General features: G+C 39.5%; 1 protein-coding gene across 3 annotated transcripts in view; it reads right to left on the bottom strand.

Annotated features, from left to right (window-relative positions):
- Positions 1-7105: 7105 nt before the first annotated feature.
- The window catches only part of LOC143888461 (zinc finger CCCH domain-containing protein 31-like), a 36056-nt gene continuing 15367 nt past the window's right edge, over positions 7106-27794 (bottom strand). For all 3 annotated transcript variants that reach the window (XM_077392912.1, XM_077392913.1, XM_077392911.1), the window contains 2 exons: positions 8680-8749; positions 7106-8176 (listed from right to left, as the gene is read on the bottom strand). In XM_077392912.1, coding sequence (XP_077249027.1) covers positions 7678-8176; positions 8680-8749 — 569 coding nt within the window. In that variant the 3' untranslated portion in view covers positions 7106-7677. The remainder of the gene's footprint in view (positions 8177-8679; positions 8750-27794) is intronic.

Raw genomic sequence — 27794 nt, 5'->3', positions numbered from 1 at the left:
ATATGGTTCATATTTGATCTATTTTTCATGATTTTAGGATAGCAGTAGATATTTGTTTAGGATTTTGCTTCCAAATCAGCCAGATTTTGTTAGGTTTAAAATAGGTAGCAAATTGCAGTAAAAATTGTTGAAATTTTTACAGTAACTTTCTACTGATGTGATTGTGTTGCTATAAAATTTTGAGTCGAATTGGAGCATTTTTGCTATATATAGCTTTCTAACACCATCAACTTGGCCTGATTTTGTTAAATTCATTAAAAATCTATTTTAGTTCTAAAAATCGTGAAGAATTCTAGAATATCATAACTTTTCAGAATGCATGTAATCCTTAAGTCAATTGAACAAAAACCTTAAAAATTATTAATTTCCTTTATAACTTGCTATTCTAGGTCATTTTAGATGTAAGGATTGTATTCATAATCGTTTACTCATTGTGATCAACCGTGGACATTTTAGCATCTAAATGATAATATATTGTTGGCTCTGAGGTCATTGTCCACGGAAATCCTGAGAAAATACCAAGCAACAATATATCATAACTTATGTGTCAAATCGTGTAAGGGTAGAAAGCACGATTCCCTTCCATGAATCCAACCCAAGGATGGTAATAATCAACCCTTAGAGCCTTAGATTTTTCCTGAATTTTAGGTGTTATGAACCCTTAAAAGACAAAAAATCATTAACTTAATAATTTGGGTTAGTCTAACCCATGTTCAAGACATTTCTGGAACTATTGGATCACGGTCCCACATCATAGGAGCCCTTAGAGCCCCTTTAAGAACACTTATGTCACGTTCTAGGTCTTAGGGTGTCCTAGAGTTACGAGTTCAGCCTCATCACGGATGGTTGCTATTATTAGCAACTGAGTCATAGATTAGGTTCACTAATTAATTATTTTTCCTTATAGGACAAGCCTAGTTAACCTAGGATGTAGGGCCCACCTGCATTAGTCTAGAGAACATTTTGCATTTAGATAGGACCATATATCATCTTAGATGAAGTCCTAGGATAATAAATCATAATTAACTTGAATTAAATAATCTGTCTAAAACTGTTAAAACAGTCTGTCTAGTCTAGATCGGTGTCCTAGATGAATTAGGCATGTAGCTTAGTTTAAGCCATCGAACTACGTCGACTCTGATCCTAGTGAGGCTTGGGTACGTAGGCAACTTGGATGTTTGGAAGGCATTCCAAGCACGAGTCGACCCTACACACACTTCAGTAGGGTTTTAGGATTTTATTTTATTTATTTCTTAATCATTTTCAAACCTTAAATTAAATTGATTAAATCACTTAGGATTTTTCCCAAATTAGATTTTAGGAGAACTCTCACATAAATTGAACCAAACCGAATTTGGATAATCGAAAGATACATCTAGGAATCACATTGAAATTAGATTATTTAGGATGCATGTCCCTTAGTTCGCACATCAATAGAGTTTAAATGAGTTTTAAAAAGAAATTTAAATGAGTTAATCTTTGGAATTGAAAACCGGATTATCGGGCAAGAATGGTGCATATGGTGGCAATCCACCATACCTTCCATTCTTGTAATCAGGTAACGAATCTAGACTTCTGGGATCGCAGATCCTTGCAGTGTCACTTATAGATTATAGGTCTCTTACCTAGGTGGTGACTCTAGTCATTCTCTTTTGCGTGAAATTCATATTTCTTTTGTGATCACAAGTTCACGGAAAAGATTATTTATATTAATAATAAAAAGCACACGTCATTCGCGTGGGTACGAGAGACCAAGAGGGAGGTGGGTCGTGCCCCCTCGCGGGATCGGGTCCCACAACCAACTAAACCTACTCCAACACTCCGACATAATATTAGGGAGATAAGAAGACCCTATAGATATCTCTATCTGGGTGAGGAAAATAATCCTGGTTTAGAAAAAAATGATCCTCTTAACTATAAGGATGCGATGTTAGACATCGATGCGAGCAAATGGATGGATGTTGTGCAATCCAAAATGGACTCTATGTATGTCAACAAGGTCTGGACTCTAGTTGATCTATTAGAGGGTATTAAGCTCATTGGATGTAAATGGATCTTTAAGATGAAGAAAGGCCCTTATCGTAAGTACGGATAGTAAAATAATGGAAAATTTGGATTCAATTGTCAACTACTCCTATCGGGAGACCTACAAAGCATGGCTTGTGGCAAAGGGTTATACTCAAAAGCTTAGAATTGACTACGAGAAAACTTTTTTGCCTGTAGCTATGTTAAAGTCCATCAGGATTTTATTGGTCGTCGCTGCACACTACGAATACGAGATCTGATAGATGGATGTCAAAACTGCCTTCTTAAGTGGAAACATTGAAAAAGACATGTATATGGTTCAACTAGAAGATTTTGAGGCTGCTGGAGTGAGTGGTAAGAAAGTGTGCAAGTTGCAGAGCTCCATTTATGGATTGAAGCAAGCTTCTCGCAGTTGAAATATTCATTTTGATCAAGCGGTCAAAGAGTTTGGCTTCTCTCAAAACATTGATGAAGCTTGTGTTTACAAGAAGGTTAGTGGGAGGACTATAACATTTTTGGTTTTATACGTGGATAACATTCTACTCATTGGGAATGATGTAGGACTGTTATCTAACACAAAGTTATGGCTTTCCAGTATATTTGTAATGAAGGACTTAGGTGAAGCTTCTTTTATGGACCGGAAAAATAGGAAGCTTGGGCTATCACAAGAAGCTTACATTGATAAGATATTAGCAAAGTCTACAATGGCGGATTCCAAGAAGGAAATGATTCCTATGCTTCGGCAGTGGGAAACTACATCTGAGGAGAAGCAAATGTTGAACAATGCTCCCTATGCTTCGGCAGTGGGAAGTCTTATGTATGGCATGTTATGTACGAAGCCCAATATCTGTCATTCTATAAGTATGGTTAGCAGATATCAGTCAGACCCTGGTCCTGAACATTGGACAGCAGTTAAACATATTTTTAAGTATCTAATGAGAACTAAGCATTATTGTTTGGTTTATGGAGCAGGCGAGTTAGTCATTTCTGGTTTTATTGAAGCAGACTTCCAGTATGGCGTTGATGACATGAAGTCGTCATCGGGCTTTGTGTTTACTTTGGCTAGTGGAGCAGTGTCTTGGAGGAGTTGTAAGCAGGAAACTACAGCAGATTCTACCACTGAGGCAGATTACATCGCTGCTAGTGATGCGGCTAAAGAGGCGGTATGGCTACAGAAATTTATCGATGACCTTGGGGTCATTCCCTTTGTTGAGAGACCTATTACTCTGTATTGTGATAACAGCGGTGCGATTGCTCAAGCAAAGGAACCATGGTCTCATCAAAAGTCCAAGCACATCCTTCGAAAGTATCATGTGATACAGAAGATTATTGACAGAGGAGATGTTGCCATAGCAAATGTAGCTTCAGAGGATAATGTGGTGGATCCTTTCACTAAGTCCCTTAGTCTGAAGGTGTTTGACAAGCATGTTGAGAGAATGGGTCTCAGATATATGCATGACTGGCTTTGAGGGCAATTAGGAGATTGATAGAAATAGTGCCCTATAAATCAGTGTATTTTTCGTTATTCATTAATAAAGCTTATTGTCATGACATTTATTGGGTATTTTATTCTTCAATATGTGACATGTGTTTGATATTGCACATATTGGTCCTTTTGTAGCAAAATAGGAAATCATGCTGGGATTCACAGATCCTAGGGAGCAAGGAGATATGGGTATCCGGTTCTTTGCAAGCATTAAAGGTTCCTAGTTGGCGTTAAGATTGGACATCTCTTCCTGTACACAACAAGCACCAATCTCACGTACATGCACGTGTCATGGGGTGATTTATCTTGAGCACTCGGGTAGTGGACCCTAAGTGAGAAGAGTGGGTGCAACGATGGGATCGAGTACTGAACAGGATCACATTTTAGACTAGCCTGTGGACAAGAAAATTTAAAGGCTATTCTACCAAACAAAACTCTTTACATGTCCTTTGACCTGAGGGATCATATTGGTTTGTGGAGGCGTCCATCTTTCTTGATCTATCCGACAATGGTGCCATTAGGTATCATTAATGGGTAGTATTAGAGCATTGGACAAACCTTCGAGATCAATAGGGATACTCGACAAGGTATTTCCTACGCAGTCAGCTGGGAGATTTGGTCAGATCAGTAGGCCTATTAAAATACCTAGCCAAGTGGTTTTGATAAAAGGTTTATCAAAAGGTTTTTTCAAAATAATTGTTTAAAATGGTTTTGCAAATGTATTTGCGGGCCTAAACTGTTTGACTAAAAGGTTTACCATGAGTGGCCCAGGAGGTAAACGAAGTCCACCCTCCGTAGGACCACTCAGTAGATGAAGATTCGAGAAGGAATTTGTACATGTCAAATGTGGTTAGGGGAAGGAAGATTCAACGGTTATCTTCAGGGTTACGTCTCGATGGAGGCCACTGACTCGATTGCGGTTGAATTATGGAGCAAGATCACAGTGGGGGCCACCATTGGGCTCTACAGGATCTACCGTTGGATCCCTGCAATGATCCCACTCATAACTCGAATGACAATTATGTATCTATTAGATATGGTCCCACATTTATTTGATTGCACAAACAAACTTGTTTCATCGCATTCATGAAAGGGAACAAATATCATAGTGTATGTACACTATGAGACACATTGGAATACAAAATTGGTTTAAGTGTTAACCAAAGGAGTATTATAGGTAATATATATTGATTGGATGGAGCTTTCTTCCCATTGGATGGGAATTATTTATTTAAGTACAAGAATTAAATAAGTATTTGAATTTAAACCTATTAGACAAAATTACATGTTGTGGGCAAGTGGGAGATTGTTTGAGTTAGTGCCCTAAACAATGAAATTTCGACCAACCCTATGGGACGGCTTTTTTCATGGGCCCACTCTCTTAAAAAAACATGCATAGGGGGGTGTCCCATTTTAATTCAGAATATTTGAATTACAAGAGTTTTATTTGAAAAAGATTGTTGGAGACTTTGTAGGAGACTTTATAGGAATTTTATATACACAAGCTTGTGTTGGGCAGCACGCACGCCCAACTTGGGCATGCAAAACGTCCAACAAGAGTTGGGATCTTGCTTTTTCAAATTAGAATTGTTGCACACAATTTTGGATAACAACAACTTTGAGATATTGTAGGATTTCAAAAGTTGGAAAAAACTTTTTTATATATAGGAAAGAGGGTGGACGTTTTGGGTGTGTGCGAGTAATTGTTGTGTGCAAAAATTCTCTCTCTCTCTCTCTCTCTCTCCTCTTGAAATAACGTCCAACCTATCTCTTTTCTCTCTCTTTTTGGAACTTGGAAATTCTACTACTGCAAGGATGGTTCTAATGGTTGTCATTTTGGCGACTGGGCTAAAGGGCTTTTGGAATTGAAAACAGTTGAATTCCTGGAAGGGAGAGGCCGATAGAACAGGCGTCGGGCCCTGGATGCGCTAGCGATCGGCACATAGGGGAGTGGTTGCCCGGGTTTATCGGCCTGGTATCTTGCACCTCGCCCGGGGCCTTTTGCTCTTGTAACGTCAAAGGTGGCCGGTCATTCGTCAAGGCCCAGGGAGGGCTAAACCATCCAATTCATATTCGTTTTCACTAATCAACTGAAGAAGGAAGTATGCCCTGTAGACAAGAGTTTCTGATCTGTCACCCATAATAAACCCTTCACCAAAGAAATCCAAGAAAAACAAAAAGAAGAGTGTAGCTTTGACTTTATGAACGGTTCAGAGCAGAGCAGCTACAAAAGCTATGCCTGTCAATCGAGTAGGTGATTTTGGATCAGCTCCCAAACTTGAATTTTTCTATCTCCCCTAGTGCCAAAATTCATAAAAAAGAGCTTTTAGAATCAACAAAGCTCTATCTTAGATCAATCTTGAAATCCTATTAAGATCTGATTTAGATCTGATCGTAGAGTAGAACAAAAGTTTGTTCTATCCCTTGTGCAAAATCAAAGGATCCCATCGGATCAACTTGCGACGTTCGCGAGGAAGAGTTCGTCCGTGACGATTTAAGGAGTAGATCAAGCAGACGATCTTCTTCGCGGCTTTATAAACAAAGGTACATGATCTCTTGTTTATTTACTTTCATAACCGAATTGTAATCTAGATCCTAAAATTCCTAGTTGTAAAGGCAAAAACAGATTAAAATTCTTGTTCTACGCGTAGCATTTTTGCCGGAGGATTTATATCCTTCCAACTGGTTGGCGGTTGGTGGTTGGAGTCTTGGGCTACAGTTGAATATTTAGGGACAATTTATATCTTGCATTTAGAACTCGGGTTTTCAAATCATGAAATAAAACTTAACCCTCATCCTTAGATTGGTCTTGAGTATTGATTGGTAATGCTTAATTTGTTGTGGTCACACTTTAGAGAACTTTTAAACTATTAAAATTTGTTGTTTAGTTCATCCATTAGACCTTTTCGAGATGGATGGCAAAGAATCTTTTTTATTTGCCTCTTGAATGTGATTTTTGTGGGGTGATATGCTTACTCTATGATGTATTATATCCAAGGTTTTAAATTTCGGTTCGGTACCTATTTCGGACCCCACCGAAATCCAAAATTTCAGTCCAAAATTTGGTATTAAGCTTCGAAATTTCGGAAAGAAATTTCGGACCGAAATTCCGAAATTTCGGCTGAAATTTTGTTAACATTTATTTTTTCTAAAAAAAATGCCATTTTCTCTAAATTTCGGACTGAAATTACTGAAATTTCTGAAATTTCGGACTGAAATTCAGAAATTTTAGCCGAAATTTGGTATTTCACGAAATATCAAATTTCAGAAAATTTCGGTTTCAGTCCCCACTGAAATCCAAAATTTCGGATTTCGGTCGAAATTTAAAACCATGATTATATCCATATTTACTTGCTATCATATTGGATTACATTTGATTAATATGCCGGCAAGATGTGGATCTTTAGCTTCAATGGTAAAGCGCTTGGGAAATGAGGTCTCACCACTACTTTCTCAAGAAGATGGTGGGAAAGGCTTCCTCATAAATAATGGCCATAAGAATCGGATATAAGCCTTGAAAGTTGAAACCCCACAAGTTCAGTAAGGACAATGTGCTCTTAGAATATATCAATGTTAGATAGCAAGTATGAATAGTAGACTCAAACTCGAATTTTGATAATAGAATTATCTGCTAAACATCGTCAAAGGAACTTCTGATGGTAAGGAACATCAAAATTTGAATCAAAGAAGGATCACATAACACAATGACAGCGTGAAAGAAACATGTCCGGTGACTCCCTAATGCCAGTCACATTACATTATATATTTTATTACCAAGCAAGGAATAATTGCCAATCTTTTGAAATGACTCCAGTACTTCAAATCCACTCTAAAGGAACAATTGTCTTGTATAAACTGTTTGAGCCCTAAACTTTGTCCAATTGTGCGTGCTGCTTTCACTACGCTCATTTTCAATCTGAACTGATCAGGAATTAAATTCTTTTTAACTCTTGGAGCCTTATATTTGTAGGATCCACTAGAATATAAAAACAGATCAGATCCTAAAGAAACCAAAAAAAAAAAACAATAACCATCGACTCTTAAGAACATAATTTTACCATAACAGGGCCATCCATGGATTCTTCAGAAATGCATCCTGTTTGATTTAGTGTCGGTCCATAATGCAGGCAAACCACTGCAGAGAACACTGGACTTCCGCCATTTTGTTAATACACCTGGACATTATCTGCAGTAGGGCCAGATGAATAACTAGCAGGGGCATCACTACCTGCAACACCTGGTGGGTTCGGCTCACTGCAACTTTGGGAATTAAAATTGGAGACGTTTCCATATGATGAGTCTGAGAACTGAGAGTCCACATTGCTGAACCCTGGCGAACCTGTACCACTTGGTCCTTCGGACATAGTTCTCATGTTGCTGCCTCGAGACATATTATTAGGTGCCCGCAGATCACTTTCTCCATGAGCAAAATGACACTTATCACCAAATCGGCAGCCCTCGGCAGTGTTGAACCGGTTGCAAAGCTTTGTTTTATAGCCATTAACTGTAACACTTGGATCCCCGACTGGTGCAGGTGCCTTCCTCTGAGCGGCAGCAGCGGAAGCTGCAGAGAGTGAAACAATAGGGGCTAGACCCAAAGAACTGAGGCCCCCAGGTATATAATGCGAGAAATGGCAAGATTCTCCGAAGGGGCAACCCGATGTACTGCCCAAAAGACCGAAAGAGTAAACAGGCAGAACATCAGCATAAAATATAGTATAATAAAACAGCACAAAAGGGGAAAAAACACACTGGTACATGCTGCTATCTTCAGACTTTTGATAATTAAAAGGTCGTTATTTGACTTCAGGTTTTAACTAAGAGGTAGAGACAAAACTAAACACCAATTAGCCCTTTCAACAATTTAGAAGTATATTCCAGTGTCTTAAAATGTTTGTTGGGGTTTGCTTTCCACTTTAAGGTATACCTGAGGACTCAACAGTAACAGCAATTTTTCATTTCAGTTCATCGAAAGTTGATCTTAGAGTGAAACTGCTGCCTTGATACGAATGCTATACCTGAAAGACAAAATACTTGACTGGTTCAAGAACTTTCAAGCTCGGCAATCATTTCCTTCAGCCCATTATGTATGAGGAGGATGTCCAATTGGATCACTTGGCTAGTATGTTTCCTAGAGGAAAGAGACTAATGAAGATGAAAGAGCAAACCTGAAGAATTTCATGCAGGGTTTTGGCTTGCCACCAGAAGATAAGCCCTGACATCCGACGTCCCTGCCATCTGAAATTTACACAGTGCCATATATATCAATAAAAAAAATTAACTGACCAAAACAACTAGAAGGACCTTCAATCAGAATACTATTTTCCTCTAAAAGAAGCCCTCGAATGCAAACTGTTTATTTTCAATGCTAGTTAGTATAGATCTAAATCATGGAACGTGCAATCATTTTATAGATCTCTTGTAAAAGATAAAAGCTTTTACTTGGGTTTTTTAACATTCTTTGCATGGGGATACAATTCCGAGTTAAAATTTTCAAGTGATTTGATTACACCATGATAAAAGAAATGCCCCCATTATAATTAAGCATATCTCGCAAAGTGCTAGGAGAGGCATTGACGGGATTGGGTTCTGTATAGGCAGTGAGCTCCCTCTAAGTTCGTAAATTGTTGTTTCAGCCAGTTTTTCATGGTTTCCTTTCTTGGGCTTATACACATAGGATCCATGATATCTTTCCTTATCTTTATGATTACTTCCGAAGATAAAAATTGATGAATTTAATGGATAATTATTATCGCCAGACATTTGGCCCCTTGTTTTTTTGAAAATTGACTTTGTATAAATTGTAAAGGAATCAGATAAGAACAAGTTGTCCCCCACTGATATTACATCAAGTACATTAATCTTAGGATAAAGATGAAATTACAGACATTGATTCTCTCAACACCCCTTCCTTTGCTAAAGAGTCTGCTACTTCGTTTGCCGATCTCCTTCTATGCTCTCTTCGCAGCTTTAGCACTGATACCAGGTTCAAAATTTCCGCAATTATTTCCTGAAATCGCAATGGCCCTTTCGACTTACTCGATGCCCAGCTAATTTACGTTGGTTGAATCTCCTTCTACTATTAAAAGACCCAATGCATGCTCATGGGCCCACCGAAGACCAAAGAGGAGCGCCCTTACTTCAGCTTCATTCGCATCACATCTCCTAGCAGGCCAGAATAAGTCATAATTGTTGATCCTTTGTCATCCCTTATAAGTCCTCTAATCCCAGCCCTACCGGGGTTGCCGATCGAACTCCCATCAAAATTTAGCTTGAACAAACCCAGCGGTGGAATTTTTTGATTTCTTGCCTCCTTGAGGCTCTTGTATTTTTCTTTTTCTTGTTGTTTTATCCTGGGTGACCTCCTTGGTCTTCCCGTTTTAATATATTTTTTCTCTGATTACCTTTCAAAAAAAAAAACCCAGCGGTGGTGGTTTCTATTTAGGTTGAGGTTTAGCTGTGACCTTAGCTGTGACCAAGGTTTTAAATTTCGGTTAAAGGAGTGATTTCGGTCCTCACCCAAACCGAAATTTTCGGCCGAAATCCCGAAATTTCGGGTGAAATTTACGAAATGAAACAAAACAACTTTTTAATTGTGAGAAAATTTCGGACGAAATCCCACGAAATTTCGATAATTTCGGCTGAAATTTCAAGAAATTATTATTTAATCAAAAAAAATCTTCCTTTTACGTTAAATCCCTAAAAGTTCGGCCGAAATTTCGGGGAAATGAAATTTCAAGTCGAAAATTTCTTTTCAGTTTCGTTCTCGACCGAAACCCGAAATTTCGGTCAAAAATTTTGGATTTCGGTCGAAATTTAAAACCTCTGCTGTGACTGCCCTAACCCATAGGATTGACCGTCAGTTTTGCAAGATGTCACTTGTAGTGAATGGAATTTTCCTTTTTGACTTCGCCCAAGAGATGATTTCTATTTTGATGTCAGATACCACCCGATTGAGGTTCCTACTTTCCTCTTCGAAGATATGCCTATTCCTTTCTCTCCAAATGTTCCAGATTATATTGTACATTGCTTTCCACAACAGTCTGCCTATCTCTCCAAAAAGGTGATTCTTCTAATGAAGAAGCACCTACTTAATAGAGCGAGGGAAAACCCAAGACATTCCAAAGGCTTGCATTGCCTTACCCCACAGTTGCGAGGAGAAGGGGCAGTGTAACATTAAATGGTCTAGCGATTCTTCAGCTCCCAAACACATGACACATACTGGCCATCTGACTCCTCCATTGTTGCAGCCGGTCGCAGGTATTGATTCGCCTATGGGCTACTGTCAAGGAAAAGGCCACTACCCTCAGTGATGCCAAAGAGCTCCAGATTCTACCGACCGAGGACTTTCTACCTTTCTTAATTTCAGCAAAGAAAGACTTCGCCGAAAAACTTCCGTCCGGTTCCTGCGTCCATACTTTTTCATTTTTTTTTTAAAAATTGAGGAGTATGCTTACTGTAGGCTACTCAAGAGCTCCTGCAGGTCTACTAATTCCACGTCTTTTATTTCCCTTCTCAGTCTGAGTTCCCAAAACCCTCGACCAAAAGAGTTTAATCTTTCTAGATACTCTGCCACTGTTGCTTCTGGATTCGAGGCCACACAAAATAATCTTGGGTAGATTTCTCTGAGTGGTTTTTCCCCAATCCATTAGTCCAGCCAAAATCTAACCTTATCCCCTTTACTAACTTTGTAACAAACCAGAGGCCCAAAGATCTCTCTTACCGAGCAAATTGATTTCCAGGCCCATGAACCCTTGCCTGCCCGTGGTGCTTTAGCTCGCCATTCCCCCCAGTCCATCCCATATTTTTCCACCACCACTTTTTGCCACAAAGCTGATTTTTCGTTTCCAAACCTCCATAACCATTTGCCTAAAAGTGACTGATTGCGACCTTTTATCTTCCCAATTCCCAGCCCTCCATTCTTTTTTAGCTTGGATACACTCTTCCAGTTCAGTAAGTGTTTTAGCTTCTTACTTTGACCATCCCCTTCCCAGAGGAAGTCACGCTATAACTTTTCAATTCTTTGAACCACTTTTACTGGAATTTTGAAAAGAGACAAAGTATATTGGCATATTGGCGAGGGCTACTTTTATCAACGTTATCCGACCGCCCATCGAAATGTATTTTCTCTTCCATGATGCAAGTTTCCGCTCTATTCTTACTATCACCAGATCCCATTGAGCTACAGAGGGGATCCCAAAACCAAGGGACAGTCCGAGGTATGTAACAGGAAAAACGTCAGCTTCAAAATGAAGGTGGGTGATTTCTTTGCCATTAGACCCCACTCGCAAACCTCGGATGAGACCCAAGTCCCTTGCCTTAGAGATCATCAAGCTCAGGGTTTCTACCACCATTATAAATAAATAAGAGGCGGCCTTGACAAAGGCCCCTTGAGCTCCTGAAATAACCTTCCACATAACCATTAATTAGGATAGAGAAGTTGTTCGCTGATACCACTGCCCTAGATCATTTTCTCCATCGCACCCCAAAGCCCATGTGGCCTTAAATTTCATTTAAGACATCCCAATCCACATGATCGTAAGCTTTCTCTATGTCAACTTTGAGAATAAGACCCTCCTTTTTTCGCACTTGACAAAGTCAATCACTTTGTTGGCTACCAACACTCCGTCTAGGATTTGTCTTGAATCAACGAAGGCCCCTTAGAATTGAGATATGACTTCACCCATAATCATTTTTAGTCTTCTTGTCAATATTTTCGACACTATTTTCGCCAAGCATTGAATAAGACTAATCGGGTGGAAGTCTTTAATTCCAATGATACCTTCTTTCTTTGGGATGAGGGCTATGAAAGTTGATTTAGTTGCTTCGTTGATTATACCTCTATCTTGGAATTCCACAATGGATTCCATAATATCATCTTTCATTATGTCCCAATACTTCTGGAAGAATGCCATAGGGAACCCATCAGGGCCTGGGGCTTTATCTTTTTGCATCGGGAAAATTGCATTCTCCACCTCCTCCGAAAAATCTCTGTCCAACGCAGATTGCTGGATCAAATTGATACTCCGGAATTGGAGGCTATTTATCTTTGGGCGCCAACTTACCTTCTTTGAGTACAGAGTGGTATAGTATTCTAATATTTTCTCTTTGATTTCCTCCGCATTTTCCACCAGACGATCCCCATCTTGTATACAATTGATTGAATTGGTCCTCCTTCTGATATTCGCCATGCAATGGAAGAACTTTGAATTGTTATCACCTTTTAGCCAAACTGCCAGTGATTTCTGTCTAAACCTTATTTCTTCTCTTCGGAGGATTTCCTCATGTTCTGTCATTAATCTTATACGAACAAGTTTTCCTTCGATAGTGAGATCATTGATCTCCTCCTTTGCTTCGATTGCCTTCAGATTGGTCAAAACTTCTTCCTTCTTTTTCTTGATTTCTTCATCATGAGATTTTTGTCACTCTTTGATCTTTGATTTCACTCCTTTTAGTTTTTTGCATAGCACAAATCCTTTCCAACCTTCAACTTGAATTTCTTCCCACCATAGCTTTAATTTCTCCTCGAATTCAGGAGTCTGGCATAGATCCATCGCAAATTTGAAAGGGTGGGGCCCTCCTGAATAGTGTGACATTTCTAAAAGAATGGGATTATGATCAGATAAAGGTTTGGGGAAGGCTCGCTGGCATATCCTTGGGAAATACTCCTCCCATTCTTGAGTGATCAATATTCTATCCAGGCGACTCATGATCAGACGGGTTTTCTTATTAGAGCAAGTGAACTTCGCTCCTTATAGAGGTAGGTCAATCAGCTCACTATCAAGGATGAAATTGGATTAGTTCCTCATGCTTTTCGTGATTCTTCCCTGTCGGTTCTTTTCTCCAGGGAAACGAACTATGTTGACATCTCCCCCAACTATCCAAGCTCCTTGCCACTGGTTGCGAATTAATTTTAGCTCCCCCATAGATCTTTTCTTTCCCTCGCTCAAACAGGGCCATAGACCACCGTTAGCACCCATTTTTCCCCCCAAGTAGCTGTGCCAAATAGGATGGAGATTGTGAATCTGTCGATAAATAAGTCTTCTCTTACAAATAATCCTTCCGTCCAGATTACAATTATTCCCCCTGTTGTTCCCACCGCTTCTTTTGAAACCCATTCCCTGTGATTACGACCCCATAGTTTGTTGATAAGGTTATCTGTTACTCCCATTATTTTTTATTCCATTATCGCCACTAAGTCCAACTTTCGGAAGTGAACTAAGTCTTTGATCGCCTGCTCCTTTTCCTCTCACAATCCTCTTATATTCCAGAATCCCAACTTCATTGTAAGAATTATTTTTGCTCTCCCCTCCAACACCAACCTTCCTCACTGCTGGCCCAAGAAGTTCCCCCCCATGGGATCCCAACACCACGGATCCCAATCTCTTTTGTTCTCGCTTTTTAACAGACTTTCCTTGGATTTGCCCATATTGATTCGAGAATTCTACACCTGACTCTGAAGTCACCTTGACTGGCTGGAACTTTTCTTCACTAGGGTCCCTTTCCACATTTCTCATATGGTTTATTCTAGACTTAAATTTTATGGACCTTCCAAGGGAATGGGCCCTAATTTTGAGTCCACACCCGCCTTTAGGTGGTCCATCTTTAAAGAATCCCAGAAAATTACCGAATTTAGCTTTAAGTCCCGTACGGCCATACCCTTGAGTCTCCAGATGTGGGACCCACTTGAACCATGCTTCCGTAATAGTTGTTTAGAAAGTTTGCTCTGCTTTATCACCTCGGGCGATGAGCGAGCTAAGCAGATTACGCGCTCCAAGGGGCCCAGACAGCCTCTGTGTCACTAAGAGTCCGCATCTGCTTACCCAAGGCTCTACCTTGACCTCGGGATTGCTTATGATCCTCGAACTCCCTTGATTGAGATGACCCACTAGCACCCGTTGCTTCTCCCATCTTCTTTCCTGTTATGATCACGGGATTAAAATTTGAAATTTGAAATTTGCCCACCCTCGATAGCTGGGCCTGACAGTTGGCCCCTTGGCCTCAATGAGTGAAATAGCTGAAAAATCAACATTTGATTTGAATTTGAAAGGACTTGATTTATCTCGCCCTCCTTTTTTTGTACCTCTTACCTTTTTATTAGCTCTCAAAGAAATGCTCTCATTGCAAGTTCAAGTGGCCATACTAACATACAAAGGAACACAATAAGGAATGATGGTGTCATGCATTTCAAACATAGTGCCCCTAACAGAATTTTTGGAAGTTAGCAAGTTCTAAACATGGTTTAAAATTTCGGCTTCGGTACCGGTTTCGGTCCTTTCGGACCCCTGACATGTCAAAATTTTGGCCGAAATCTGGCGAAACAAAGAAAATAATATTTTATTCAATATTAAATTTCAGCCGAAATTTTGGTGAAATATTAAATTAATTAAAAAAACAGGTTTTTTGGGTGAAATTTAGGAAAAATCGAAATTTCGGCCAAAATAAAATACCGTTTCGGGTTTTCGTGATTTCGATGTCGGTCTCCACCGAAATCCGAAATTTCGGATTCGGTTGAAATTTAAAACCATGCTTATAAAGATGTATCCAAACCACATAGCAATATGGCTTTTCCCATTGCTTGCAAGGAAGCAGTTGTTTCATGCAAGTATAGGTCAAGGCATTTCCAGGGACAAGGGTTTTACTAAGGGAAATAACTATATGTAGAATACTTGGTTTGTGTTGCGTGCTCAAGCCTCTATGGGTTAGTCATGTGAAATTCCAAGGGTGGTCCCGAGTACGGCAACTTATGAGGAGAGAGAAATTAGGTTACTAACAAGTTTTAATTCTTTTGAAAACTCAAACCCAATTTTGGAAATTAAGAGATCAACAATAAAATTCAATTACACAAGTTAAATCTAAAGTGCAAATGCAAATAAAGAGCAAGAGTAAGAGAGATTGCACCCGAGATTTAAAATGGTTCGGTCCTCAAAACGCGAGACCTACTCCACTCCACCAACCAAACCCGTTGATGGCTTCACTATGTGATCTTCTTAACTTCGGCGAAGATCGGTGCCGATTACAAATTCTGATTACCTTTAACCTTGGTGGCAATCTTCACCACAGAGAGTGGGCTACGCTTCTCCGAACACTCGCCCGATACAACGTTCTTGATAAGAAAGAAAGAACAAAAAATCCCTCACAAGGGTTTACAAAGTTTGCAGAAGATGTACAAATTTTGCCTATGATCCAAATCCTAATGCATAATCAAGTTTGATTCACTCTTTGGATGTTCAAATGGAGTTTAAGAGTGTTAGGATTGATGGTTGTAATGTTTGGAATGACCATATATATAAGAAAAACCAAATATGACCGTTCAATGGCATTGTTGTAATTCCAGAAAAAATCGCAACAGCTAAAAATCCGACCGTTGTAGTGTTCTCGGAGTTCCGAGAATATTTCTCGGAGTTCCGAGAAAAAATCTTGGAGTTCCAGGAATACAAACAGAAGTTGGAAAAGAGTCTACTGGACCATTTCTCGGAGTTCCAAGAATTCTCGGAGTTCCGAGAAGCCTATTTCATGCAGATTTTCATTTCTTGTTTTTAGGCTTCCAACTTAACACCAAGTTGGGATTGCTATGAGGGTTCCAAGGTGTTGGAACTCCACAAAGACAATCACTTATATATTTAGGGTGTGTGTTTATTTACTTAATTATGCCTCTAAAATCTAAAACTAAGATTGGATCTTTTACAAACTAAATATGACTTTGGTCTTCAATGGATTCTTCAAGTCTTCATTTGTCTTGGACTTCGATGTCTTTGGCCTTCATGATGTGGTCCAATGAGATCTTCTTGGCCTCAATCCAAGCAACGTTGTCTTAGCACCAATGTGATCTACAACTTAGACAATTAAACACATTAGTGATCATAAATCACTTGTGTATTGGAATCATCAAAATAAGATGGGAATGCCAAGGTGGAAACTATTGGGCTTACAATCTCCCCCTTTTTTATGATGACGCGCACAAGAGATTTTCCAATAAAAGCATTCATATTTTCCTTAAACTAGAATTCTCTCCCCCTTTGGCATCAATCAAAAAGATTGGGGTAAAAGAGAAACAAATGGATGAAATATTCAATTTAAAGCTCCCCTTTTTCAAGGAAAAAGACAAACCTAGAACTCCCCCTATTTAGAATTTTTATTCAACATAAGAGGGGATATTTTAATTATCCATAGAAAGATGTTCAAATTTAGACCAAGCCCCTAATCTAAGCACATATGATGAAAATCATATGGGGGCTTTGGGAACCCAAGATTTCTTGGTTCCAACACTATCCCTAATCTTAGATGCACATTGGAATTGGTAATGACTATTTATTCCACAATAATGGCATCTAACATGAGGGTTAGATATGCTAGTCCTATCATATGCATGTTTAGATCTTTGACTAGTCTTCTTTAAGATTATGTCAATAATTTTGTCACCATTTAAGAATCCATGGAGACATAATCTTAACCTTTCATTTTCATTATGACGATGGGTTATTTGATTTAGAAAATTATTAAATTCATCTTCATAAGATTTGGAAGAGCTTGCCACATCTTTGAGTCTTGCAATTTGGCAAGTTTTCTCATCCAAACAACCCTTAAGGGTTTCAATCTCAAGTTTAAAATTTTCAAGTTGTGCTTGAGATTTGGAAGAAGATTCATTTTTCAAAAAATTAAGTTCATTTTCTAATTTTGAAATGGATTTCTTTTGAACTTTATTTTTAGAAATTTGAGAGTGCAAGGTTGAGCACAATTCATCATATGATATTTTTTCACTATCACTACTAGATGAATAACACGAGGGGTTAGAGTTTACCTCATCTTCATGGGTGAGTGCCATGAAGCAAAGATCATCTTTCTTTTCTTCCCCTTCGATTGAACTCTTTCCCGAGGTGCTCAAAGCATCCCAACTGGCGGCAAGTGCCTTGTGCTTCTTCCATTCCTTCTTTCCCTTGTATTTTGAGGAAGATGACTTGAGAAGTGGACAATCCGGTCTTTTGTGTCCAATCTTCTTGCAATTGAAGCATCTTAAGGCTCCCTCAACATCACTTTCTTCTTTCTTCTTCTTTTTATCCTTTTTATGCTTCTTTCTCCATAAGCTTTTAAATTTCCTCAATGCTTCTTCTTCATCGCTATCCGCCTCGCTAGAGGATGATGAGTTCGCTTTGGAGGCTTTTAGAGCTAGAGATCGATTCTCTTTTTCTTTCTCTTTCGGCTTCTTCTCCTCTTGTCGGCTAGTGAAGAGCATCTCATGGGTGATGAGAGATCCTACAAGCTCCTCCATGGTTAGTGTCTTGAGATTCTTTGATTCTTGTATGGCGGTTACCTTTGGATCCCAATATGGAGGAAGAGACCTAAGCAATTTACTCACAAGCTCATTAGTAGGATAAGATTTACCAAGATTAGCTAGTTCATTAGAAATTTTAGAAAAACGTGTATACATTTCGGAAATGCTTTCGTTTTGATCCATTCTAAACATTTCATATTTGCTCTTTAACAAGTTTATTTTGGAATCCTTAACTTGAGATGTTCCCTCATGGGTAACGGCAAGTGTATCCCAAATAACCTTGGCGGAATCAAAAAGAGCAACTCGATTAAACTCCTCCGTAGATAGGACGCAAAACAAAGAATTTATGGCTTTGTAATTTAAATTTGCATGCCTTTTTTCTACGACATTCCATTCTTCAAATGGTTTGGAAGGCAACATGTATCCATTTTCAACAATGTGCCAAAGTTCCACATCTATCGAAAGAAGATAGATGCGCATCCTTGTCTTCTAATGTCCATAGTTGGACCTATTAAAGAAGGGAGGTCTAGTTGTGGAATGGCCCTCCGGAAGTCCGGTTCCATTTCTATCCGCCATTTCACAATTAGAAAGTTGCCAAAGATCTTATGATCTTTCCCTTGTTGAAATTTTTAAAGAAAAATTTTCCAAAGATTTATAGAAAAGAAAATCTTTTAAGAGCCTTTGCTCTGATACCAAGTTAAATTCCAAGGGTGGTCCCGAGTACGGCAACTTATGAGGAGAGAGAAATTAGGTTACTAACAAGTTTTAATTCTTTTGAAAACTCAAACCCAATTTTGGAAATTAAGAGATCAACAATAAAATTCAATTACACTAGTTAAATCTAAAGTGCAAATGCAAATAAAGAGCAAGAGTAAGAGAGATTGCACCCGAGATTTAAAGTGGTTCGGTCCTCAAAACGTGAGACCTACTCCACTACACCAACCAAATCCGTTGATGGCTTCACTATGTGATCTTCTTAACTTCGGCGAAGATCGGTGCCGATTACAAATTCTGATTACCTTTAACCTTGGTGGCAATCTTCACCACGGAGAGTGGGCTACGCTTCTCCGAACACTCGCCCGATACAACGTTCTTGATAAGAAAGAAAGAACAAAAAATCCCTCACAAGGGTTTACAAAGTTTGCAGAAGATGTACAAATTTTGCCTATGATCCAAATCCTAATCTTTAGAGGATGAGAGGCATAATCAAGTTTGATTCACTCTTTGGATGTTCAAATGGAGTTTAAGAGTGTTAGGATTGATGGTTGTAATGTTTGGAATGACCATATATATAAGAAAAACCAAATATGACCGTTCAATGGCATTGTTGTAATTCCAGGAAAAATCGCAACGGCTAAAAATCCGACCGTTGTAGTGTTCTCGGAGTTCCGAGAATTCTCGGAGTTCCGAGAAAAAATCTCGGAGTTCCGAGAATTTCTCTCGGAGTTCCGAGAAGCCTATTTCAATCAGATTTTCATTTCTTGTTTTTAGGCTTCCAACTTAACAACAAGTTGGGATTGCTATGAGGGTTCCAAGGTGTTGGATCTCCACAAAGACAATCACTTATATATTTAGGGTGTGTGTTTATTTACTTAATTATGCCTCTAAAATCTAAAACTAAGATTGGATCTTTTACAAACTAAATATGACTTTGGTCTTCAATGGATTCTTCAAGTCTTCATTTGTCTTGGACTTCGATGTCTTTGGCCTTCATGATGTGGTCCAATGAGATCTTCTTGGCCTCAATCCAAGCAATGTCGTCTTAGCACCAATGTGATCTACAACTTAGACAATTAAACACATTAGTGATCATAAATCACTTGTGTATTGGAATCATCAAAATAAGATGAGAATGCCAAGGTGGAAACCATTGGGCTTACATCATGTCATGTAGGGGATGGTTCTAGGGGATTGTAGTGAAACAGAGAGGGTGGGGATTGGAGTAATATGGTCACTATTATATGGAAAGAGTAAAAAACATTTTGAATTTGTGTCCTCAAAATTGCTTAGTACAATAAAATAAGTTCATGTATCAGGTTTTTGTTAGGTAGGAGGGTGTAAGCTTGTGGCATCGGTGATGTTCAGTATCATAATTTAGAGTCTCCACGAGTAGGCTCACAAATTTTGTAAATGGATGGGCAGTTTGGACTGTGATGATGTGCCCATCAGTCAATGATCAAGCGATGAGATTTGGCTGGAAAGAATAGGCCCATACATTATCCCTATTGTCAAGGGCAAATAAGATGGACCTATCATATGCATGGTTTGCCCACAAAGGCACTCGAAAAGGCTTGTATAACCAATGATGAAATGTGAATGCTATTCAATTTCATTGTCATGTGAAGAGGAGACAGGGTTTGAGGGTTTTCAGGGACAGAAATTGAAGCACCAGATCCCATCAGAATCAACACAGATTTGGTCACCGAGATGCTGTGTCACAAATGTCGTTCTCGGGAATTTCTCGGCAAGGGAAAATCTCAGGATATATTAATTTTTGTAGGTTTATATCGGGAAATAAACGGTAAAATTAAAATTATTTTAAAAATATATTAAATTATTAAATTTAAGAAAAAAATATAAAATAAAAATATTGTAAAAATATCGGGATAATATCACAATATTAACAGGATATTTTATGATAAAAACGAAAATATCGCTATATTTATAAAATCACGGGATTAGTTCGGGATTTTGTCGTTTTATCAAAATCTCGCGATAAGAACACTATATTTTGAAAATATCGGAGATATTTGTGACAGCCGAGATGGGATGGCAGCCGAAGGGGAGAGATGACTTTTAGAGGTGGTGAGAAGAAAGTTGTATGCGCATAAGAGAGAGAGAGAGAGGGGGGGGGGAGTTCTTGTCTTTTGGGGGTCTTTGAACAAGGCTCAAGACCACACAAAAGCTGACAAGGATTCCATCAACCAATCATAATGGAGGGTGGGAAAAGGTCCCCGGCAGGAATTGATAGGCCTGGCAGTGAAAATAATCTGGGAGTTGTTCCACGTGAAGAAAACCCTTCAAAGGGAAGGTTTCAAGGTTCTTGTGCAACTGATTGACAGAGAAATCGTGACTAGTAACTAACCAGAGGTGAATAAAAGGACCTCCAATGGAAGTATAGTCAGTCATTTGGTGATGGTGCTGCAGGTCCTTGTGCTTCAAGAAACCCCATGATGTTGATGGCATGTCAATCCAGTGGAGGATATCAGTGCATGAGACTCTCTGATCAATGATAACAAATGATAATGGACATAGAGCCATCAGAACACCCCCCCCCCCCCCTGCTCTTCAAGTGGAGGAATCTTCCCAATGAAGACAAATGCAAGCAGGACGACCGACAAGCCTATTGTTCGGCAAAAACAAGTGGCAACAGCAGCATTCAAAAAAAAAAAAAAAAACAAGTGGCAATGGAATTAAAGAACCAGGCAAACAACAACAGTGATTAAGTCACACTATTAGACAGTAGTGAATGGTTACAGAGAATGCTGGCAGGATGTGACAAGCAGATTCACCAATGGTTGGGAGAAGTAGCAGCAATAATCCAGCTCAAACTTGTGACCCAACCAAAACAAAGCACGATCAGACATGTTATCCAAGCAGAGCCAAATGGGTAAAGCCTGTTATCCAAGCAGATGATTCAAAGCCTTGCTCCAAGCTAAAAAAATAAAAACCTTTAAACCAGAGCAGACAACCGAAAATATTTTTGGCAAGCAGAAACGGTCAAAAATATGAGACAGAAGGCTGTGATAACATGTTGAAAAAATAGAAAGAACAAAGATGAACCTAAAAAACTATCAGGTCGCGAGTCACAGATGAAGAACTCCTCAAGTGCTGCGCTAGCTAAAACTCGGGGGCAGTTTGGATACGCAGAATTTAGAATCTTGGATTTCCTAAAATTCCCGGATGGGCGACGAGAGAAGGAGACCATCCGTTGTTCTCTGATTTCTCACTCAAGCGAGAGATCGTCCCGTGTTTCCAGGTTTTAGAAATCTCTGGATGGGGTAGAGATTTCTAAAATCTGGATTTCTTACTTAAAATCCAGGATAATGGATTGTAAAAGCCAGAATTTTAAACCGCTTTCAAACTAAAACCAAGATTCTAAAATCCAGGTATCCAACTAGTTAGGGACAAAGGCTTAGTTGAGTCGAGTTGAGTTTCGAGCTAAAACCTGGATTCTAAATCCAGGTATCCAAACAGCCCCTAAAAGAATTGTTGTGTTCCACATTCTAATCAAATGATTTATTAATATAAAAAGGGATAACAACTTCCTAATCTGTCAAAAATTATTGAACTTGCCTAATAGTCTAATACAGTAAGAAATAGAGTTTCGTCATCTGACAAACTAGACTTCCCAAATATGAATAACCTCAAGCATCTTTTTTTCCATTTTTGGTTATGGCTTGTGGGGCTGCCCACAGGTGTTTACATGGACAAAGACCTGGTCATTCAACATGGATCCAACACGATCTATTGTCCCTAGTGAGGCTAAACTACAACTGTGATGTCACAAGACACACCAAAGAAAAGGAAAATTCAGCTAGCATGCATTAGATCAAGTTTTGCCACAGTTTTTCATTTTTTGGATCTGTTTTCAATCAAAAGGTCAGTTGTGGTGACTTTTTTCTGTACTAACTAGTTCATTACAGATTAAAGGAATATTATTGTTAGCTGTAATCAGTAAATTCCATCAATTTGTGGTTCCTATTTTTGTTATAATCTGCATCAGGCCGTGAATAGGAAAACAAAGACAGAAATCCAAAATAATAACATGATATGAGAAGATCTTGAACACTGTCATTCAAAAAAAAAGATCTTGAACCCAAGCGCTCAAGGTGGAGATGTGTCATTCATAAGTAGCTAATCCTGCGTGACACCCATTTGGGCAAGCTCATTGGATTTAGTAGTTGCCAGTTGGGTGTGTTGAAAACCCACACTTTTTTCTGAAAGGTAGCAGAGCTTATAAATAAGTGAAAATGTGGTTTACAAACACGGGGACGAGGCATCCCACTCATGCAATCCACGACAACCCAAAACTAATTAGGATATTACAATTGAACAATCAGCCCACAAGATATGCCTTGAAGCTCATGACCTTTGCCCGTGATATTCCCCACCTCCGGTAAAGACTTCGAGAATATCTAGCTCGGATGAAGCTGCTGCAGCAGAAACATAGACTTTTAGATGAAACAAATCACTATTTTATGCTCCTGAGACTCGCCCATCTGTTTACTCCATAAGTAATGCCTCCAATCCCTGCCCCACCAGGGTTTCCTTTAGATCTACCATCGAAATTGAATTTCAGACAACCATCAGGTGGAGGCATCCATGTTTTAATTCGTGCTTCATTTTCTTTTCATTCACAACCGTGTGTCACTCTCTGAGAACATCTTCTACACTCTAGCAAGTACCATCCTTGTCATTTCTACACAATAATATTTGATCAATTTTGATGTCATAATTTTGCCCTAGCTCTTCTTTTTTCTTTAAAGATGTGATTATTCCTCTCTCCAGATGTGTCATGCTACAGCATATGGAACTAAAAGCCATATAGCATGCCCCAATTCCCCAAACAGACCGCCACTCCAGCTTCGTAGTGCACCCCTGAATGATCTTTGGAAGACTCACACAAGGCCAAAGCTTTTGATGATCATCTGCCAGAGACGATAAGAGTACAGGACATCGCACCATCGAGTGGTCCAACAACTCTGTTAACTTACCAACTTCTCCAAAAGCTTGAGCTGTTGGAGAAAGTCTTATTTATCTTTTATACTTTAACACTCCCCCGCACGTGTGGCCCACTTGGCAAACACGTGGCACATGTGGTCCCACTTTGGGCCGACCATCGCATGTGGATTTTTGCTATCCGGGAGGTTTGAACTCAAGACCTTTGGCTCTGATACCATGTTAACTTACCAACTTCTCCAAAAGCTTAAGATTTAGGAGAAAGGCGTTATTTATCTTTTACACTTTAACACTCCCCCGCACGTGTGGCCCACTTGGCAAACACGTGGCACATGTGGTCCCACTTTGGGCCTGACCATCGCATGTGGATTTTTGCTATCCGGGAGATTTGAACTCGAGACCGTGTGGCTCTGATACCATGTTAACTTACCAACTTCTCCAAAAGCTTAAGCTGTTGGAGAAAGGCGTTATTTATCTTTTATACTCTAACAAACTCCAAGTAGAAAACACACCATCTTGCAAGAAGAATCGTTCTTTCTTTCTTTCTTTCTCTTTTTGAGACGATCACAAGTGTTGATTTTTCTGCTCGCCAAGGTCCATATAAATCCCACTACTATTAGCAGTGCAACTCGGATCGGGTTGGGTTGGGTTGAGGCCAACTCAAACCCAACCTGAAGGAGCAATTGCCCAACCCTAACCCGATCAGACCAGACACTCGGTCCAAGCATTGTCAACCCGACCCAACCCGCATATGATTATCCCAACCTGAACCCAACCTTATTTCCTAAATGCACATGATGCAGCCAACATAAAATTAAAAACAGGACCCTAATCGAAGAGAGAATCCAACAGAAAATTCAAGCATCAAATTCAAGACAGAACTAGCAAAAACATATTCCAAATAGAAGAGAGAATCCAATACAGAAGAAACCATCAAATTTGTAGCAAAGCCCACCACAGAACCCTAGCAAATCCTAAATGTAAAGGAGAGAACGATACTGAAAGAGAAAGAAAATCTTCCAAAACCTTGACCTCCGATTGTTGCTTGTTTCTTCGATGATCCCCACTCCTCCGATCTCCTTCGACCACCACCACTACTCCGACAAGATAGAACATAGAAGATCAACCTCCCAGGGAAGAGGAAATTGAACTTCAAACCAAGGTCGTCTTCTTTTCTTCTTTCTGGGCTTAGGGTTAGGGAGAGAATCGGGAGAAACGAAATAGTGTTCTTCTTCATTTCTTCTTCCTAAGTTTAGAGTTGGGGAGACTCGGGAGAGACAGAATAAAGGTATTCTTATTCATTTCTTTTTCATGGATTTAGGGTTAGAGAGAATAGTGGGAGAGACGATATCCAATACGAACCCAGCCCGATGTTACGTTGGGTTCGTTTTTCCAACCCAAACTGATGGGGGACCATCCAAGATGCCAGTGAAGAATCAAGGAATTAAGAAGACGTGGAGCATTATTAATGTTAAAAGGGTTTTATATAGTTTTTAGAGTGCTATTTAAGTCTTAGGAGGGTCTTAGAGAATTTGTGTTATATGTGTTATATGTGTTTCAAATAAGCCCCACACATGTATTACGAGAATTTGAAGAAGGAAGCAAGTCTTTAAGTCAGTAGAGGATATTTTGGTCCAAAAGTGTTAGGTTTTTTAGGGTTTTAGAACTTTCTAGTTCTCTTTTTTTTCTTATATATTATATTATGGAAACAGCCTCTCTGCAAAGCAGGGGTAAGGCTACGTACATCTAGCCCTCCCCAGACCCCGCAATGGCGGGAGCCTCGTGCACCTGGCCACCTTTTTTATTGTAATTCCTATGGCACTTTTCTCTTACTCTATGTTACGCTATGGATAAATGTATGAAACCAGTTTTCTCATTCCTTCTTGCAAATCATAGATGTGAAGTCTACTTTCCCTAAGGTGTGATGCTTAGGAACCCCTTGGTGCGATGCCTTAGGTTTTGATCGGTGAGAGTCCAACCTTCCTATCTATCTCTTTCATGTTTATTCTTCTTCTTTTTTCTTTTTCTGGTTTTTTTCCATAAACCACCTTCACGAGAACGCCAAATCTCCATCTTTTTTTTTGAAAGTTGACAAATATATATTGATAATTCATACGAAAGGTACATGAAGAAGGGACCAGGAGTCCCCCATGAATACATCGTATGACGGCCAAGGAGAGAACTCCAAAGCCCTAAAAGATAAAAGCTATCCAAAAACTACCCCCATTTACATTCCCCATCCAAAAAAAAAAAAAAAAAAAACATAAAACTTTCTAACAAACTTTTGCAATCTTCCTCAAAGATCTTGATTAGAAGACCCATAAGAGAAGTCCCAAAAGAACTTTTGCGATCTTCCTCGAAGATCTTGAAGAAAACACCTTCAAAGCTTAAATAACTTCCAACAGCCTTTTGCGATCTTCCTCGAAGATCTTGAAGAAGCACCTTCCCATCCAGATTCTCAACATCTATCTCCATTACACAGGGTCAAAGCAAAAACCCTCATCATTTTCCTACGACAACTCATGTGTCGAGGAATTCCAAAAAACCTACACCCGATCCCATACCCAAAAGAACTTTTTACCAAAAACTTTTTCCAGAATGAGGAACCCCTCATCATTTTTGTAGAGCTTTGAGCTCTCTAAGACCCCTGCCTGGAGTTTTCACCTTCCCCGCCCTATCCTGCCTCTCAATTTTCATCAGTATTTCCTTTGTCTTTTCCACATTTTCCTCAAAACCAATCCCGAAAGCAGTCCCTAGCTTTGACATCCTTTCAAATTCCTCCGAAAAAACCCTATAATCCTCCACAGAAGCCTCTTCCTCCCCCACGATAGGTTCTTTGCCAGCAGCCCTTTCCACGAACCCTTTAATATTTCCGTTGAGTTCAACAACCATGGAGTAACGAGAAAAAACCGATTCTCGTGAAGGACCCTCGCTGGGTTCAACCATGCCCTCCTCGTCCCCCTATGTCGACTCAGATTCCTCCTCCAAAACTTTATTTTCCTCCTCTAGTTGCTTTTTGAAGAATGGAAGATGGTGCATCGGAACGCATATTTCTGTTATGTTTCTTTTACCTGTCAGGGCTTCTAGTTCGTCCTCTTTACCCTTGCCTCCAAAAAATATTTCCCCTGAAGGTGTAGGTAAGCCTCTGCTATTTCTCCTTTTGATGGTGACCTTTCCTTTTTCATCTTCTTTTTCCTCCCATTGTGCTTGGCCTTTTTTCCACTCACAACCCTCGACTCTTCTTCCATATCCATCTTATTTTTTCTTTTAAAATCTCTTTCCCTAAATTCCTTGTCCGAAGATGAGGAATCCTCTGCCATCTTATAGCTCCGTAAGAGATTAAGAATTGCAGAGGTGAGTCTCTCTTCTCTACCTCCACGTCTCTCCCTTCTTTGTTTATATAAAGGTATTCCTCTCTCTTTGAGTATTTATCACGCCCTTTTGCATGCCCGCCTGTTCAAAGCATTTTTTATACGAAAGCTTTTCATATACCTCATTGTGGGCCTGCTACGTCCACCAGGTGTTACGCGATTAAAAAAAGGTCTTTCCCAGCTACCCAAAAAATCTTTATGATGATTTTGTTGGGTCTTGTGCTGGGTGACGATATCATTCCTCGGGACTATGATAATTATCTTTTTTTTATGATCTTTTTCTTCTCATCCTTCCAGCGAAATACGTCTTATTGCCATTTTCCCTGAATTTAATTCTCCATTAGACGTCGCTACAGGTACTCGACGTTCATTGGTCATCGCCTGCCTTGGGCGCAACATGCCTGCCAACGATGTTTCTACATCATCTCTTCTATTTTCAAACTTGAAATCGATATCCAAAGGTCCATCTTCTTTGTTTACAAATTTGAAATCGGTATCCAACGGTTCAATCCCCTCCGGTTGAGAAGTCCTTTTTTCTTCCTTTTCTATCCATATCCGCGGCCAATTCTTCCTCCGGCAGCCTCCAATTAAAGTTTTCCACTTCTTGGGCATTAGCTGTTTGCCCCAACTGCAATTGATCATTAAGGTTTCCTCCAGTAATGTTTTCCTCAGTGGATACAACTGTCATACGAATTAAGAAGATTTTGTTTTTCACTCTCATTTTAATAAAAGGCAATAAAGACTTCCATTGAGCTGAGAGAACCTTGGCAGAGGCAGAGGCCATGCAGTGTTCATGGCTACCTAATAATTGGACTTGCAGAACCTGCCCGAATAATTTACCCAGCGCTTCCACCGTAGATAGGGTCCATGCATGTAATGGAATGTAGTGAAATCTTAAATATATAGTCTTAGCTCCATTGTGCATGGCTGGGTTCCATGTTTGGACGGATTCAATATT

This window comes from Tasmannia lanceolata, unplaced genomic scaffold (assembly GCF_043159265.1).
Source record: "Tasmannia lanceolata isolate RefF3 unplaced genomic scaffold, GAP_Taslan_0.1 ptg000012l, whole genome shotgun sequence".
Lineage (NCBI taxonomy): Eukaryota > Viridiplantae > Streptophyta > Magnoliopsida > Canellales > Winteraceae > Tasmannia > Tasmannia lanceolata.
Note: the sequence above shows the minus strand (reverse complement) of the source record. Positions and strands in the feature narration are given on the sequence as shown.